This window comes from Taudactylus pleione, unplaced genomic scaffold, assembly GCF_031769625.1.
Source record: "Taudactylus pleione unplaced genomic scaffold, aTauple2 ptg000845l, whole genome shotgun sequence".
Taxonomy (NCBI): Eukaryota; Metazoa; Chordata; class Amphibia; order Anura; family Myobatrachidae; genus Taudactylus; species Taudactylus pleione.
Window position 1 is genome coordinate 1,804,014 of NW_028285247.1, and position 13,700 is coordinate 1,817,713.

Sequence of the window (13,700 nt, forward strand, 5' to 3'; positions counted from 1 at the left end):
CCTGGCAGTCATCCTCGACTCCTGCCTCTCAATTAGTTGCCATATTGAGTCCCTCTCCCATTCCTGAACATTCCAACCAATCAACTAGTTGGCTGGTTGGACAGATAATCTTTAGACCAGCTTAACTCGCAAGAATAGCACTCATGCCTAAATACCGCCAGCTATTCCATAAGGCCCATGGTTTAAGGTAGTATGGGGTGGAGTGGGAAGTCAAAAGCTGTTCCTTGGGTCTAAAGGCAATATAGGTCACTCGCCAAATGGTGTTGCTTAGTGGTAGGATTATTGCTTCAAGTACTGGAAGAGGAGAGTAGCAGGGACAGGAAGCAAGAGTGCAAAGGAGGAGGTATCAAACTGGAGAGAACATGGCTGAGTAACTAATTATATCTGTATTCATTCAGTGCATTCATTTCTTTCTGTAGTGTATCACTCACTTGCTAAATGTTTTAGACCGTTAATATTATGACTGTGTGGCCCTTTGTTCTACTGCTGCTAGAAGAATGAAAGTAATTTCACTCACAACACAATTATATCCTTCTTTTGACAGATGACACAAAAGTGAAGTACCTTAATTTTGAAGACCTAGGCGCTAACAGCCTTAAGGCCACTTGGGGCTCTGCAGATGGAGAAGTACAGGGCTATAGAGTAAGGTGCCGAAGACAAGCAGGCCGTTCCTCAGTAATCAGTGTGGCACCACAAACTCACAGTATACGTTTGACAGATATACAAGAAGGGACCATAAACAAGATCTGTGTTATGCCGGTTTATCAGAATGGCACTGGGAAAAGTCTGTGCAGAACAGTACATAAACACCCAGGTATGTGACTGCCTTAGTACAACAAGTTGCTGAGCCTAAAAACTCAGGGCCTGATTCAGCAAGGAACGCACGGATGCAGACGCACGCACCCGGCCGCTGCGAGAATATGCTAATGAATACATACACACGGCAATCGCAGCACAAAGATGCAGACGCCCGCACTACATAATGCTGTCCCGTTTCCCCTCCGCTAACGTCCATACTGATGTGCAAGGCTGAGAAGACATCAGGAACATCGAGTAACATTGGATCCGCACGCAGACTAAAGGTAGACCTGACCCTGCCGCAGGAGTTGAGAGACTTCCTGCATGCAGAGGGACGCCAGGCTGTGTCCAGCATCTCAGTGGCTAATTTATGCACGCCCCTGTAACGGGGTGCGAATGCACTGGCAAGCCTGCGTTTGGCCGACCACTCCCCATATCCACCCCAAAACTTTTCCCTGAAGCGAGAGCAGTGAGCAGTTCGCGCACTGAGACCCAGACGCATGCGCAGACCACGAACATCTTGGTAAAACCATGCTGCCAGCAGGTGGGGCAGATGTAGAATGTGCAGAGAGATTTAGATTTGGGAGGGGTGTGTCCACTCCAAACTGATATTTACATTGCAGTGTAAGAATAAAGCTGTGCAACATTTGTGGGCTACCTGCAAAAGCAGCCAGTATTTACCCTGCATGGGGAAAAAAAAATTATGTATTCGCACCCCTTGCACTGCAACAAGGTTGGTCCAGGTGCACAATTGCTTGCTCTTGCATGGAAAAGGACCCAGAATGTGTGTTTTTCTCAATTATGTAACATACATTTAGACATCCATTTTACAAGACTTACAGAAGCTCAGCTATATGCCCACACATCACATTTCTCTTGCACCCTAGTGCCAGATTATGTAAGCCAATTCGTGTCAGATGGTTCAGCACATAGATGCCTACCTTTGCTGTCTCTTCCCTGGGAGAAGCCCTGGGAGGAGAGGCAGGTGGGTGGTGATGGGGGCGGGGCCTGATGGGTCATGTCATTAAGCCCCGCCCCTCGCTATAAAATGACCGTGATTGGCTTAAATTTAAATAGGGGCGGAGTCAAATGACACAAGTCGTATCATTAAGCCCCGCCCCCTACACGGCCACCCGCGATGGCCGTGGAAATTCTCCTAATTCTGCCCACTTCACTAGGGTAACTACCTTCACTAGGAAGTGGGCAGAATGCAGGAGAAATGCCTACCCTTCTGGAGGTGCGGGTCGTTACCCGTAAAATCGGGAACCTCCCATGAAAATCGGGAGGGTAGGCAAGTATGGTTCATCAGGTACCCATTCATTCCTATGCTTAGGGGAGGGCCTGTCTCTATAAGATCTATTTGAGGGCTCTGTCCCGCTGTCATCGGGGCTGAATTGACCCAATCGCTGGCCAGTTGGGGAAGTATGACTGCTCGCTGCTGCTGAGCAATGGAGAACGGGTACCTCATGCACCTGCCAGTGGTGCATATAGCATAGAAAGAGTTTAGGAAGGGGGGAATAGACTGATGGATGCAGGGGTGGGCAATAAGCGGCCTTCCAGCTGTTGTTGAATTAGACATCCTAGCATACCTTGCAACAGTTTTAGCATGGTCAAGTAGCAAAACTGTGGCAGAGCATGCTGGGATGTGTAGTTCTACAACAACTTGGGGGCCGCTTATTGCCCACCCCTAGACTAGGAGCAACATAAACTCTTTTCAGAGCAATAAGGACCAACAACATATCCAATTCATCACACAATTCAACAAGTCGGCCAAGAATATCAAACAAATTCTCCAAAAACACTGGGGGATATTGATGAAAGATGAAGTTCTAAAAGAACATCTCTCAGATACACCTCACATAATCTATAGGAAGGCCCCGGAGAAAACTCATTAGGAATCATATAAAACCCAAATCCCTTATACAATCCACCATGTTCCCATCAACCCACAAAGGTTTTCACTACTGTGGGAGGTGCATGGGATGCAAAATCACCGACTCCAATAGAAACACCAAGAAAATAACAGATTTTATATCAACCACTATTAACAAGACATGTAAATTGAAAGAAGAAATTACCTGTAACACAAAAGGAGTAGTGTACCTACTCAGATGGACCTGTGGCTTAGAATACATTGGAAGGACTACTAGACCCCTGAAAAACAGGATATACAAACATATAAGAAATATAAAAATTGGTTATACAAATCACAGTGTATCAAACCATTTCAAAGAATACCACAAATCCGATCCATCAGGGTTGTTCTTCATGGGCCTTGAACAGCCACGGATAAATTGGAGAGGAGGTGACCACATATGTATCCTAGATAGGAGGGAAATGAGATGGATATTTTCACTTAAAACCATGACACCAAGGCGGCTTAACATTGAATTTAACACTCAGGCTTTACTCTAAGGGCTCTATTTACTACAATCCGCATATTGAATGCGGATTGTAGTGTGATATTACCGAGTGAATTCGCATTGCGAATTCAGGCAATATCACAGGGATTTACTATAAATCCCTTGCAGGGACAGAGCTTGCGATAAAGCTCTGTCCCTGCGGATCCCATCCGCACTCTAGTCGCGGTATTTTCGGAAAAAATACCGCGACTAAGAGCCCGCGCATGCGCCGACCCACCGTTGCTGCCCCCCCACCGGCGCTAAGCCCCGCCCCCCGCGATCGCGGACCCCCGCGACCCCCCCTCCCTTCATTACACTTACCTGCATCCTCCTGGCCTCTGGTGATCTTCTCCGGGCTTCCCGATCAGGTGATCTCCCATACTGCACTGGGGCCCGATCACTATTTAGACCACATAGCTGATTACTGGTACCGGCTCCCGCCTCTGCTCTCCCCGTTAGAGCAGAGTGGGAGCCCAGTAACCGGGGGAGACCCTGGATAATGCTACCTCCAGGTGGCGTTATTATCACAGGGCTTCCCCTGGTATTTTTTTACCATTTATTTTTAGTAACTATGGTCGGATCACATTTCCCATTACAATTATGGGAAATGCGATCTGCTTTACTAAAAATAAGTGAATACTAGGGGTTGGAGTAGAATTTTACTAATTCTACTCCAATTGCCCTATAGTAACTACAGGTGAAACTAAAATAATGTGAAAAGGGTGTGAAAACACCCTTTTTCACAGTAAAAATAATGTTAATAAATAGAGCCCTAAATGAGAGCCGTGTGATACACCCATTTGATTCCTAAAGCTGCATACACACACAACGATTTTTTTAATGATTATCGTTAAACGATATCGTTTAACGATAATTGATGGCAAAAATCGTTCACTTTCTGAGTCAAACGATGAACGATTATTGTTCATGCGCGTTCAACGTTTGTAGTTTGTCGTTCAGTCAGACTTGTCAACTCAACGATTTTCATTAAGGGAATATGCAAAAATCGTTTGTAGTTCATAAAAATCGTTCATGACATTTAGTAAATGAACAACTTTAGTAAACGATTTTCGTAAATTTTTTCAAGGGAAAAAATCGTTTACTCAAATCTTTCATTAAAAAAAATCGTTGTGTGTGTATGCAGCTTTAAGTTAACAACACGGTCCCACATTCTGTGTGACTTAAGATAAGTAGTTGTCACATACCATATTGGATAGATTTCACTATAGATCATTATCATGCTGACCTGTTTGACATCATAATTCATCAATTAATACCAGACCGTGGTGTTACATACCTAAAACGCTCTATATACTGTATATATTTCAGGAAGGGATATATATCATCAATCATACAGCCACCAATTAGTGTGGTTTTAACAGCCTTTTCACTACATGAGTCATTTGGTAACATAAACAATCAGGGATATTTATTATAACACTAGATACAGTGATGTACGCAATTTCAGACATCCATCTAACAAGATGTAATTCATAACTAACAACTAGTGAAAGTAATACAATCAGCGTATATGATGCAAGGCTGAAAACTGGTGATAACCACACCCATCAAAACTGATTGGAGACTGACAATTTAAAGATCAGCCCCCAACACGCAGTGTCATCCTTGACAAAGGCCACAACAAGGCTCGGGGATCCCGATCACGTGACTGAAGACGCAGACAGAGAACAGAGGAGCTACACGGACACCAGGATTCCCGCGGGGACACAGACCGGAACACAGAGCCGGATCGTGATGGCGTCCAAGGAGGTGGAAGGACGACGTACACAGCGGTTAGATCAGGTAAGTTTGCCCAGAGAGTGGAGGGAGCACCCGGCAAACGGTCCACACACCTGAGCTGGCAGTCGCTTCATCCCCAGACCAATGCATATCCACAGAGTGGGATCGAGCGGCATGTGACTTCTTTCAGAAGCGCACCGCCGGTGTGATCCTCAGTGAGGACAGCACGGTCCGGGAACATACTGATCACACGCACACTCGTCCCCCCTCCAGCCAAAGACATCCCGGGCAACGATATTCTTACAGGATTAGGACTTCACTCACACTGGATTTTTGGCTGCAAACAGCATTTGACCCCATAGAGATCACGGGACGACGTGATCTCTGCAGGTACAAGCAATAACATCACTATAAGTCACGGACTCAGTGGATATAGAGACTGTCATTTCAGAACATCACTTCTTTTATTATCTTCGATTGTTCCTATATTGTCATGCACGCAGCTGCCATATTATGTTGCCATAATTATTACCTTATTGTTCACTAATATACCAAATATTTTTTTTAGAAAGAGTAAATACTATATTATCTTATTAACTACATGTGTACCTGTGTCAATTGTTCATATATAGATTTCACAGTATAAATTAGTAGGTGACACAGAATACTCCCCCTTTCCTTTTGTACAACATAACTGTATAATATCATTGGCACTAAAACACAATACAGAAACTGATACATATTGTACATCAAGGTGTAGTGCTTGACATAGCCCCCCTTCTTTCTGACTATTGTATCGCAAGACAAGGACTACTCGCCTGCCAAGCTGGAGCGCTGATATTACCACTGTGTATCTTTTCAGAGCTAGCCATGCCTCCTCTGTGACGCACACACACCAACCTCTCTTTGATGTGGCCATGCCCTCAGCCCTGAACAACTTGACAGCAATGTTGGGAGGTATGCTATGGGGTATACGTTTATGAAGCCGGCGGACAGAATGCCGGCTTCTAGACTACTCAATCCCGGCGAGGGTTAAAAGACAGGCATCTAAATCTAGACTCATGTAATTTTACCGATGCCGGGAGACTGGCGCCCGGCATCCCGATCGAAGGGATGCCGGGCTCGGACAGCCACGGGGGGGAGGGTTAGTTTTAGGGCTCCCCGGGAGGTTAGGGTTAGGCTAGGGGGAGGAAGGGTTAGGGTTAGGCCTCCCCCCGGGGCGGCAGGGAAGGGGGGGTTAGGTTTAGGCACTTAGTGGGGGGATTAGGGATAGGCACAGGGGGGGAGGTTAGGGTTAGGCATCCCTAAGGGAGGGTTAGGGGTAAAATTAGGTTAGTTTATACTTACCATGTGGCCGGCGGTGAATCATACCGATTCCTGCTATGGACAGATAGGCCCCAATTCATTAAAAATAGCATGGCTTATATTCAGGGCCGGTGCTAAGGTGTTTGGAGCTCTCCTGCAAACTATTAAATTTGCGCCCTTCCCTCCAGTTTTCTACAAAGGGACAGTGCCGTAGGCGCACAGTGCATAAAGGGGCGTGGTAACACAATAGTATCCCCAATTAAAATTAAACCAGTAGCACAATCTTATGCACATTACACCGCACATAGTGCCCGATTCACATTACACCGCACATAGTGCCCCTGATTCACATTACTCAACATAGTAGTTTCCCTTATTCCCAATACGACACACACCGTAGTGCCCCTTATACACAATGCCCATAGTAGTACCCCTTATGCAGTGCCCCCAGTATTAGTGCCCCCAGTATTAGTGCCCCTTATGCAGTGCCCCTAGTAGTAGTACCCCTTATACAGTGCCTCCAGTAGTAGTGCCCCTTACACATAGTCACAGACACCACAATACTATACTTACCTGAAGCCCCGCTCCTGTGCCCACCACTGCTCCATCCTCAGTCATCGCACTGGGCAATATGGGAAAGATGTCATGACGTCTCTTTCTTCACCCACTGCGGGAGCCGGAAGGCGGAGCTCAGGAATGAGTTCCAGCCTCCGGCTGCCGATTCTGGGAAGGAGCTACTGGGCGCCCGTTGGTAACATAATCTCAGCGGGCATCCAGCAAATGGAGTAGGCAGCGGCGACGCCTCTGCAGCCCGCCTCTTCCCTGCCGGCTGATTACGTTGCACTGGCCATGCTCCTAACCCTCCTTCCCTGCAGCCTACGCCTAACCCCATTAGTACCTAAACCTAATCTACCCCTCCTCCCCCCCACGCAGCCTAAACCTAACCCTCCCCTTAGTGACTACTAACTCTCCCTCTAACAACAGTACTTACCTCCGGTATTCTGATAAGTGTCGGGATACCAGTGACGGCATTCTGACCGCCATAATTCCTGCAGTCGGGAATATGACCGCATCCCTAATAAATAATAATAAATACTATATTTAATATTTTGAATGAAATATACACTGTGTATATTTCATTTAAAATATTAAATATATTATTTATTATATGAATACACATATATGTATTACCTTATTAAATAGATATATTATTAACATTTAAAATAAAACACCCTTTTTTTTTCTGCAACTATTTGCTTCTTCTGTTTTCTCCAGTATTTTTCAATTTCTTGATGCCCCTCTTCGGCTGGACGCCATCGGCACTGGAGGCTGCCTTTATTCAGATAGCCAGGTCAGGTGGGGAAGGGAAGGGAGCCAGGTCAGGTGGGGAAGGGAAGGGAGCCAGGTCAGGTGGGGAAGGGAAGGGAGCCAGGTCAGGTGGGGAAGGGAAGGGAGCCAGGTCAGGTGTGGAGGGAAGAGGAGGAGACCCAGGTCAGGTGTGGAGGGAAGAGGAGGAGACCCAGGTCAGGTGGGGAGCAGAGGAGACCCAGGTCAGGTGGGGAGCAGAGGAGACCCAGGTCAGGTGGGGAGCAGAGGAGACCCAGGTCAGGTGGGGAGGGGAAGCGAGCCAGGTCAGGTGGGGAGGGGAAGCGAGCCAGGTCAGGTGGGGAGGGGAAGAGAGCCAGGTCAGGTGGGGAGGGGAAGAGAGCCAGGTCAGGTGGGGAGGGGAAGAGAGCCAGGTCAGTTGGGGAAGAGCGCCAGATCAGGTGGGGAGGGGAGGAGAGGAGAGCCATGTCAGGTGGGGAGGGGAAGGGAAGAGAGCCAGGTCAAGTGGGGAGGTGAGGAGAAGGGAGGGGACTCAGGGGGAGGACCAGGCATGGGAATAAGGGCTGCAGCAGCGCCTCTGGTGAAGAGCCACTCAGAGCCTCAGGCTCATCTGTCATTCAGTTTGACAGCACACAGCACAGCAGATTCAGCAGCGCAAAGGGGAGCAAGGGGGGGAACAAGAGTGGCGGTGCCGCCCGCTGGTGGAGGGAGCTGCTCATCCATGCAGGCCCAGCCCGCTGCCTAGCTGTCATTAAAAAGCAGGTTCCACAGCTGCAGAGGGGAGAAATGGGGAGACCCGGCCACGGGGAACGAGCTGCGGTGCCCATGGTGGTAATGAGCTGCTTATGAGTGACACTGAGCCTGCCTGTCATTCAACAGCAGGTAAGGCTCAAAGTCAGCACAGCATGGAGGCGTGGGGAGGAAGGGGATACCCTGCCAGGAGGAGGGGGAATGTTCGGAACAGGCGACTGTGTGTGAGTGGATCTTCAAGCACACACTGTGGCCATGATTCAGAACCGGACGCTCTGACAGAGCGCTCGCTCTGAATCAGGGCCGTCCCTCTGAATTTTAGAGCGGCCTCCTGGCTGCTCGCGTAGCTGTGGGTAACCACCCACAGCTATAGCGAGCGGCCAAAAAGATGGTCGCGATGGTCAAGACCATTGCAACCATCGGGCTTGCGACGAGACCCTAGGGTCTCGTGGCTGCAAGCCCTGGAGTGCTTTCGGCTCTATCAGAGCCGAAAGCACTCCCACTGACGACATTTGTGATGTCAGTGGGGCCGGCCCCAGACGGTAGGCGTTCCCATGGGAACGCCTCCGTCTGGCCAGCCACACCCACCAAAGGGGGCGTGCTGTCACTCACCATCGACAGAACGCCCCCTTTGTAGCGAGACCCATAGCGACTGCTTGCCCGTCGCTATCCAGGTCTCGCGCATGCGCACGATGGAGCCGCCTCCGTTGTGCGCAGCAGCTCTGCAGGGAGAAGGGAATACTTTGATACAGGTGACCTGGTAAATACATACATACATACATACATACATACATACATACATACATACATACATACATGCATATATATACACACACTCAAACTAAAGGCGTGATTCAGAGTTGTACACTATTACACAGCCGCTGCGAGTGTGCAATAATATGCTAATGCCGCAGGAGGCGTGAGCATCAGCCAACTGAGTAATCATCACGCTTGCACAGAAAACGGGACCTATACCCCCCTCATTTTCTGGGACGCTGACTGTCACCTGGGCACAGATGTCACCAGGGCACAGATGCACATCTCCCTGCGGCATACCATTCCTTAGATCAGTTGCCACCCATCCCGGCGTCTGCACAATCACAGGCAGCTAGGGGGTTGTCTAGGAGATGAACCGCACTGTGTAATTAGCAATGACCCCACCAATTAAAAACAATAACAAAGAAATGTAATTACCACTGATAGCATGAATTTATTGGAGCGTACAAGTCCCGTGAGTACTGCTAATCTGCTTGTATACAGTATGTTTCACTGTTTAATAATGTAGCGGGCACTTGGACATCTTTTTATGTTTACTCGATGACTGCTGGTCAATTAGATAGACAGACAGTGTGGAAGCCTGACACAGGACTTAACATGGGCGTCGAAATACCGATGTCTAAATCCCGACGCCGGAATACAGACAGAGCTTCTTGGCTGTTAGTTGGGTTGGGTTTAGGCATGAAGGGGGAAAACTTAGGTTTAGGCACTAACGGGGCGGGTTAGGGTGCGGGGTGGGGGGGGTTAGGCTACAAGAAGGGAGGGTTAAGGGAAGAAGGGGGAGGGTAAGTATACTTGTATGATCCCCGTCTGGATATCAACCGTGGATGGCTTGCGGGGACATGCGGGCGGTGCTCAATACTTTGTTGATGCACCTTTGGCAGCAATTTCAGCCTCAAGTATTTTTGAATATGATGCCACAAGCTTGGCACACCTATTTTTGGGCAGTTTCGCCCATTCCTTTTTTTCAGCACCTCTCAAGCTCCATCGGGTTGGATGGGGAAGCGTCGGTGCACAGCCATTATCAGATCTCTCCAGAGATGTTCAATCGGATTCTAGTCTGGGCTCTGGCTGGGCCACTCAAGGACATTCACAGAGTTGTCCTGAAGCCACTCCTTTGATATCTTGGCTGTGTGCTTAGGGTCGTTGTCCTGCTGAAAGATGAACCATCGCCGCAGTCTGAGGTCAAGAGCGCTCTGGAGCAGGTTTTCGTCCAGGATGTCTCTGTACATTGCTGCATTCATCTTTCCCTCTATCCTGACTAGCCTCCCAGTTACTGCTGCTGAAAAACATCCCCACAGCATGATGCTGCCAACACCATGCTTCACTGTAGGGATGGTATTGGCCTGGTGATGAGCGGTGCCGAGGTCTACAGACAATTCCTTGGACTTCATGCTTGGTTTGTGCTCTGACATGCACTGTAAAGTGTGGGACCTTACATAGACAGGTGTATGCCCAGGGTCTACCCTAGCCAATTTGGTGCCCTAGGCAAGATTTTGGCTGGTGCCCCCTAGCAGATAATCCCACCACCAATCTTAAAGTAGGTACACACCTGACAGATATATCTGCAGATTATGGTTGTTCATACAGACTGAACAACCATCATCTGCGGTCCCGCTGGCCAAGGGTCACATAGTGACCCCCTCCCTACTGGCCTCTGCAGCAAGTGTAAGAGCGCTCGGCTGATAGCCCGTACACACAGCATGATGAGCAGATATACCCAACGTCTGCATCCCAACCTCCAGGATATCAAAGGTAAGTAGCGGGGCTGGGGGGAGGGTTAGGGTTAGGCACCAAGGGGAGAGGGTTAGGTTTAGGGTGCAGGAAGGGGGAGGTTAGGTTCAGGCACTAGGGGGGAGGTTAGGGTTAGGCACCAAAGAGGGTTACGGGAGGGAGAGGGGGGGGGTTTAGGATCCCGACCAACAAGTGTTGGTATGATAACACTGTAGGGATGCCGGGGTCTGGATTCTGACCACTTGGGATCCTGACTGCCAGCATCCCATACCCTGCCTGTGTGTACACACTGGCCGACAGGCATACAATATATCTGCCGATTCATTAAACGGCCGATATGACAGCCAGTTTGTATCCAGAATTAGTTTATTTATATGCGGATGTCAAAAGAGATATATGCACATGTATATGCGCATGGTGGGGGACACTGGGCTGGATGAGGGGGGGGTGGGGGCACTGCGAATGGGGAGGTCCTGGGATGGATCAGAAGTGGAGCAGTAAGATAGAGGTGGGAGGGAGCAACACTAGGCTGGAGAAGATGGTACACTGGGCTGAATGAATGGAGGACACTGGGACTGGACTGGCTGTGGGGTTCTTACTGGGGGAAGTTAGATGGGAGCAGTGGGCTGATTGAATAGAGAAGGGGGAGGCACTGTGATGGGAGGTCAGTGAGATGGTGGAGGACACTGGGACTGGACTGGCTGTGGGGTTCATACTGGGGGAAGTTAGATGGAAGCAGTGGGCTGATTGAATAGGAAAGGGGGGGGCACTGTGATGGGAGGTCAGTGAGATGGTGGAGGACACTGGGCTGGATAGGGGGGACACTTTGTGAATGGGGGCAGTGGGCAGGAGACATTGAGATGGAGGGGAAGGGGGAACACTGGGCTGAATAAATGTGATCACTGTGACAGACTGGCTGGGGGTGCTAGGTAGGGGTACTGAGATTGTTGCAGTGAGCTGGTTGGGGAGAGATGGGAGACACTGGGGAGGGGGGGTCAGTAATGGTGCTAGACACTAGGCTGGAGAAGGGGCAGACACTGGGATGGGAGCACTTACCTGCTGCTGTACCATTTCAGAACACTCGCTGCAGCACCGCATACTCACACAGCAGTTTCCTGATAAGTCCTCCTTGCGGCTGGATATCATAAGCGTTAGAAGCTGCTGTCTTTCCATGGTGGTGCAGCCCGATTAGGTGGGAGAAGGGACTAGTTTTGTGCCCAGCCGAGGAGTCAGTCTGCAGCAGCTGATCTGTTAATGGGAGACTGAGTTGTGAGGAAAGGAGGCTTTACAGAGTCCGGGAGGAGGAGCCGAGCCGGGAACAGCCAGCGCCTGGCATTACATGACAGCAGGATGCAGCATGAGGAGGCCAGCGCAGCGGAGCGCAGGGACGTAGCCTCTCCAGTCCAGCGGCAGCCACTCGCAATTTAATTTCCCCCACGGGCGGGCTGCTATCAGTCTCCAGTGGGCTGCCTATCACAGGGAGATGCACTGCTGGAGGTGGGGCCAAATACGACAGGCGTCCCTTGTCCCCTCGGCCCACCTGATGAATTAAACAGGCAATCCACCCCTGACTACTGCGCTGCCCGATCAGAGCTGAGCTCCAATCGTGGTAGCGGGGGGGGGGAGGGGTGAGCTACAGAGCCCTGGAATGCCCCTAGGCATTTGCTTAGAATGCCTATGCAAAGGGCCGGCTCCGTGTATGCCTTTCAAAATCATGTCCCATCAACTGAATTTACCACAGGTGGACTCCAATTAAGCTGTAGGAACATCTCAAGGATGATCAGTGGAAACAGGATGCACCTGAGCTCAATTTTCAGCTTCATGGCAAAGGCTGTGAATACTTATGTACATGTGATTTCTTAGTTTTATTTTTTTATTAAATTTGCAAAAATCTCAAAAAAACTTTTTACACGTTGTCATAATGGGGTATTGTGTGTACAATTTTGAGGACAAAAATGTATTTATTTAATTTGGGAACCTCTGCTGTAACATAACAAAATGTGGAAAAAGCGAAGCGCTGTGAATACTTTCCGGATGCACTGTATATAGCCAGCGGCCAGTACTGCAGCCCACTTACGGAACCCAGCACTGCCCGCCTGTCCCCGCAAGCCATCCGCGGTCCTCACCTCAGGCTCTCGCTGAATAGATCAGCGCAGACAAGATGGTCTCCACACAGACAGGAGCAGCCACTGCCCAGCCCTCTATCACCGCCGTTATTCACCGGCTCCCATGCTCCCGCAGCCTGCATGACAGTGACTCCGGCGGCAGCGTAGGCACAGCAGTCAGTACGGCTCTCCCCTCACTTCTTTGACGCTGGCGCCGGCCCTCATTCGGTGCCACCCCCAAATTACCGCGGGGCTGCAGGGACTGTAGTTACGCCACTGTGCACCACAACCCCCTAAAAACAAAGACACCCACGTATACTTACCTCTGCTTGAAGGATGTCATGTAGTCTACTCACACTCATGGCCCACAGAGCCCTGATCGGGTTTGCGTACAACACTGAATCAGGCCCTAAATAATTCAGGAGTGTAATCATGTAGATGTATGTGAACTTTTCACTATATATCGCAGAGCCGTAACTAGACTTTTTGGTGCCCTGTGCCAGAGAGAGCATTGGCGCCTCCCTTCCCCCATCTTTTAAATAGGGACATAAGAAACCTGATGATAAAAAGAGCCAAAAGTATGGTAATGCGATTCATCCACGGAGCAGGGATGCCGAATGGAGAAGTTATGTAAGTAGAGAAAAGCCCTGTTTACCGCAAAACAGGACTTTTCTCAATTCAGCGCTTACTATTATGACAATTAATATGTCAGAAATAAAAAAAAGAATATAAAATACAATAAAAAGACTCTGGGCCTGATTCA

The 13,700-nt window shown here is 49.2% G+C and overlaps 1 protein-coding gene across 1 annotated transcript in view; it reads left to right on the plus strand.

The window, feature by feature from the left end:
* VWA1 (von Willebrand factor A domain containing 1) overlaps positions 1-13,700 on the plus strand; it is a 268,972-nt gene that overhangs the window by 246,978 nt on the left and 8,294 nt on the right. The window contains exon 12 of the mRNA XM_088458647.1: positions 545-814. Within this exon, the coding sequence (XP_088314773.1) occupies positions 545-814 (270 nt within the window). The remainder of the gene's footprint in view (positions 1-544; positions 815-13,700) is intronic.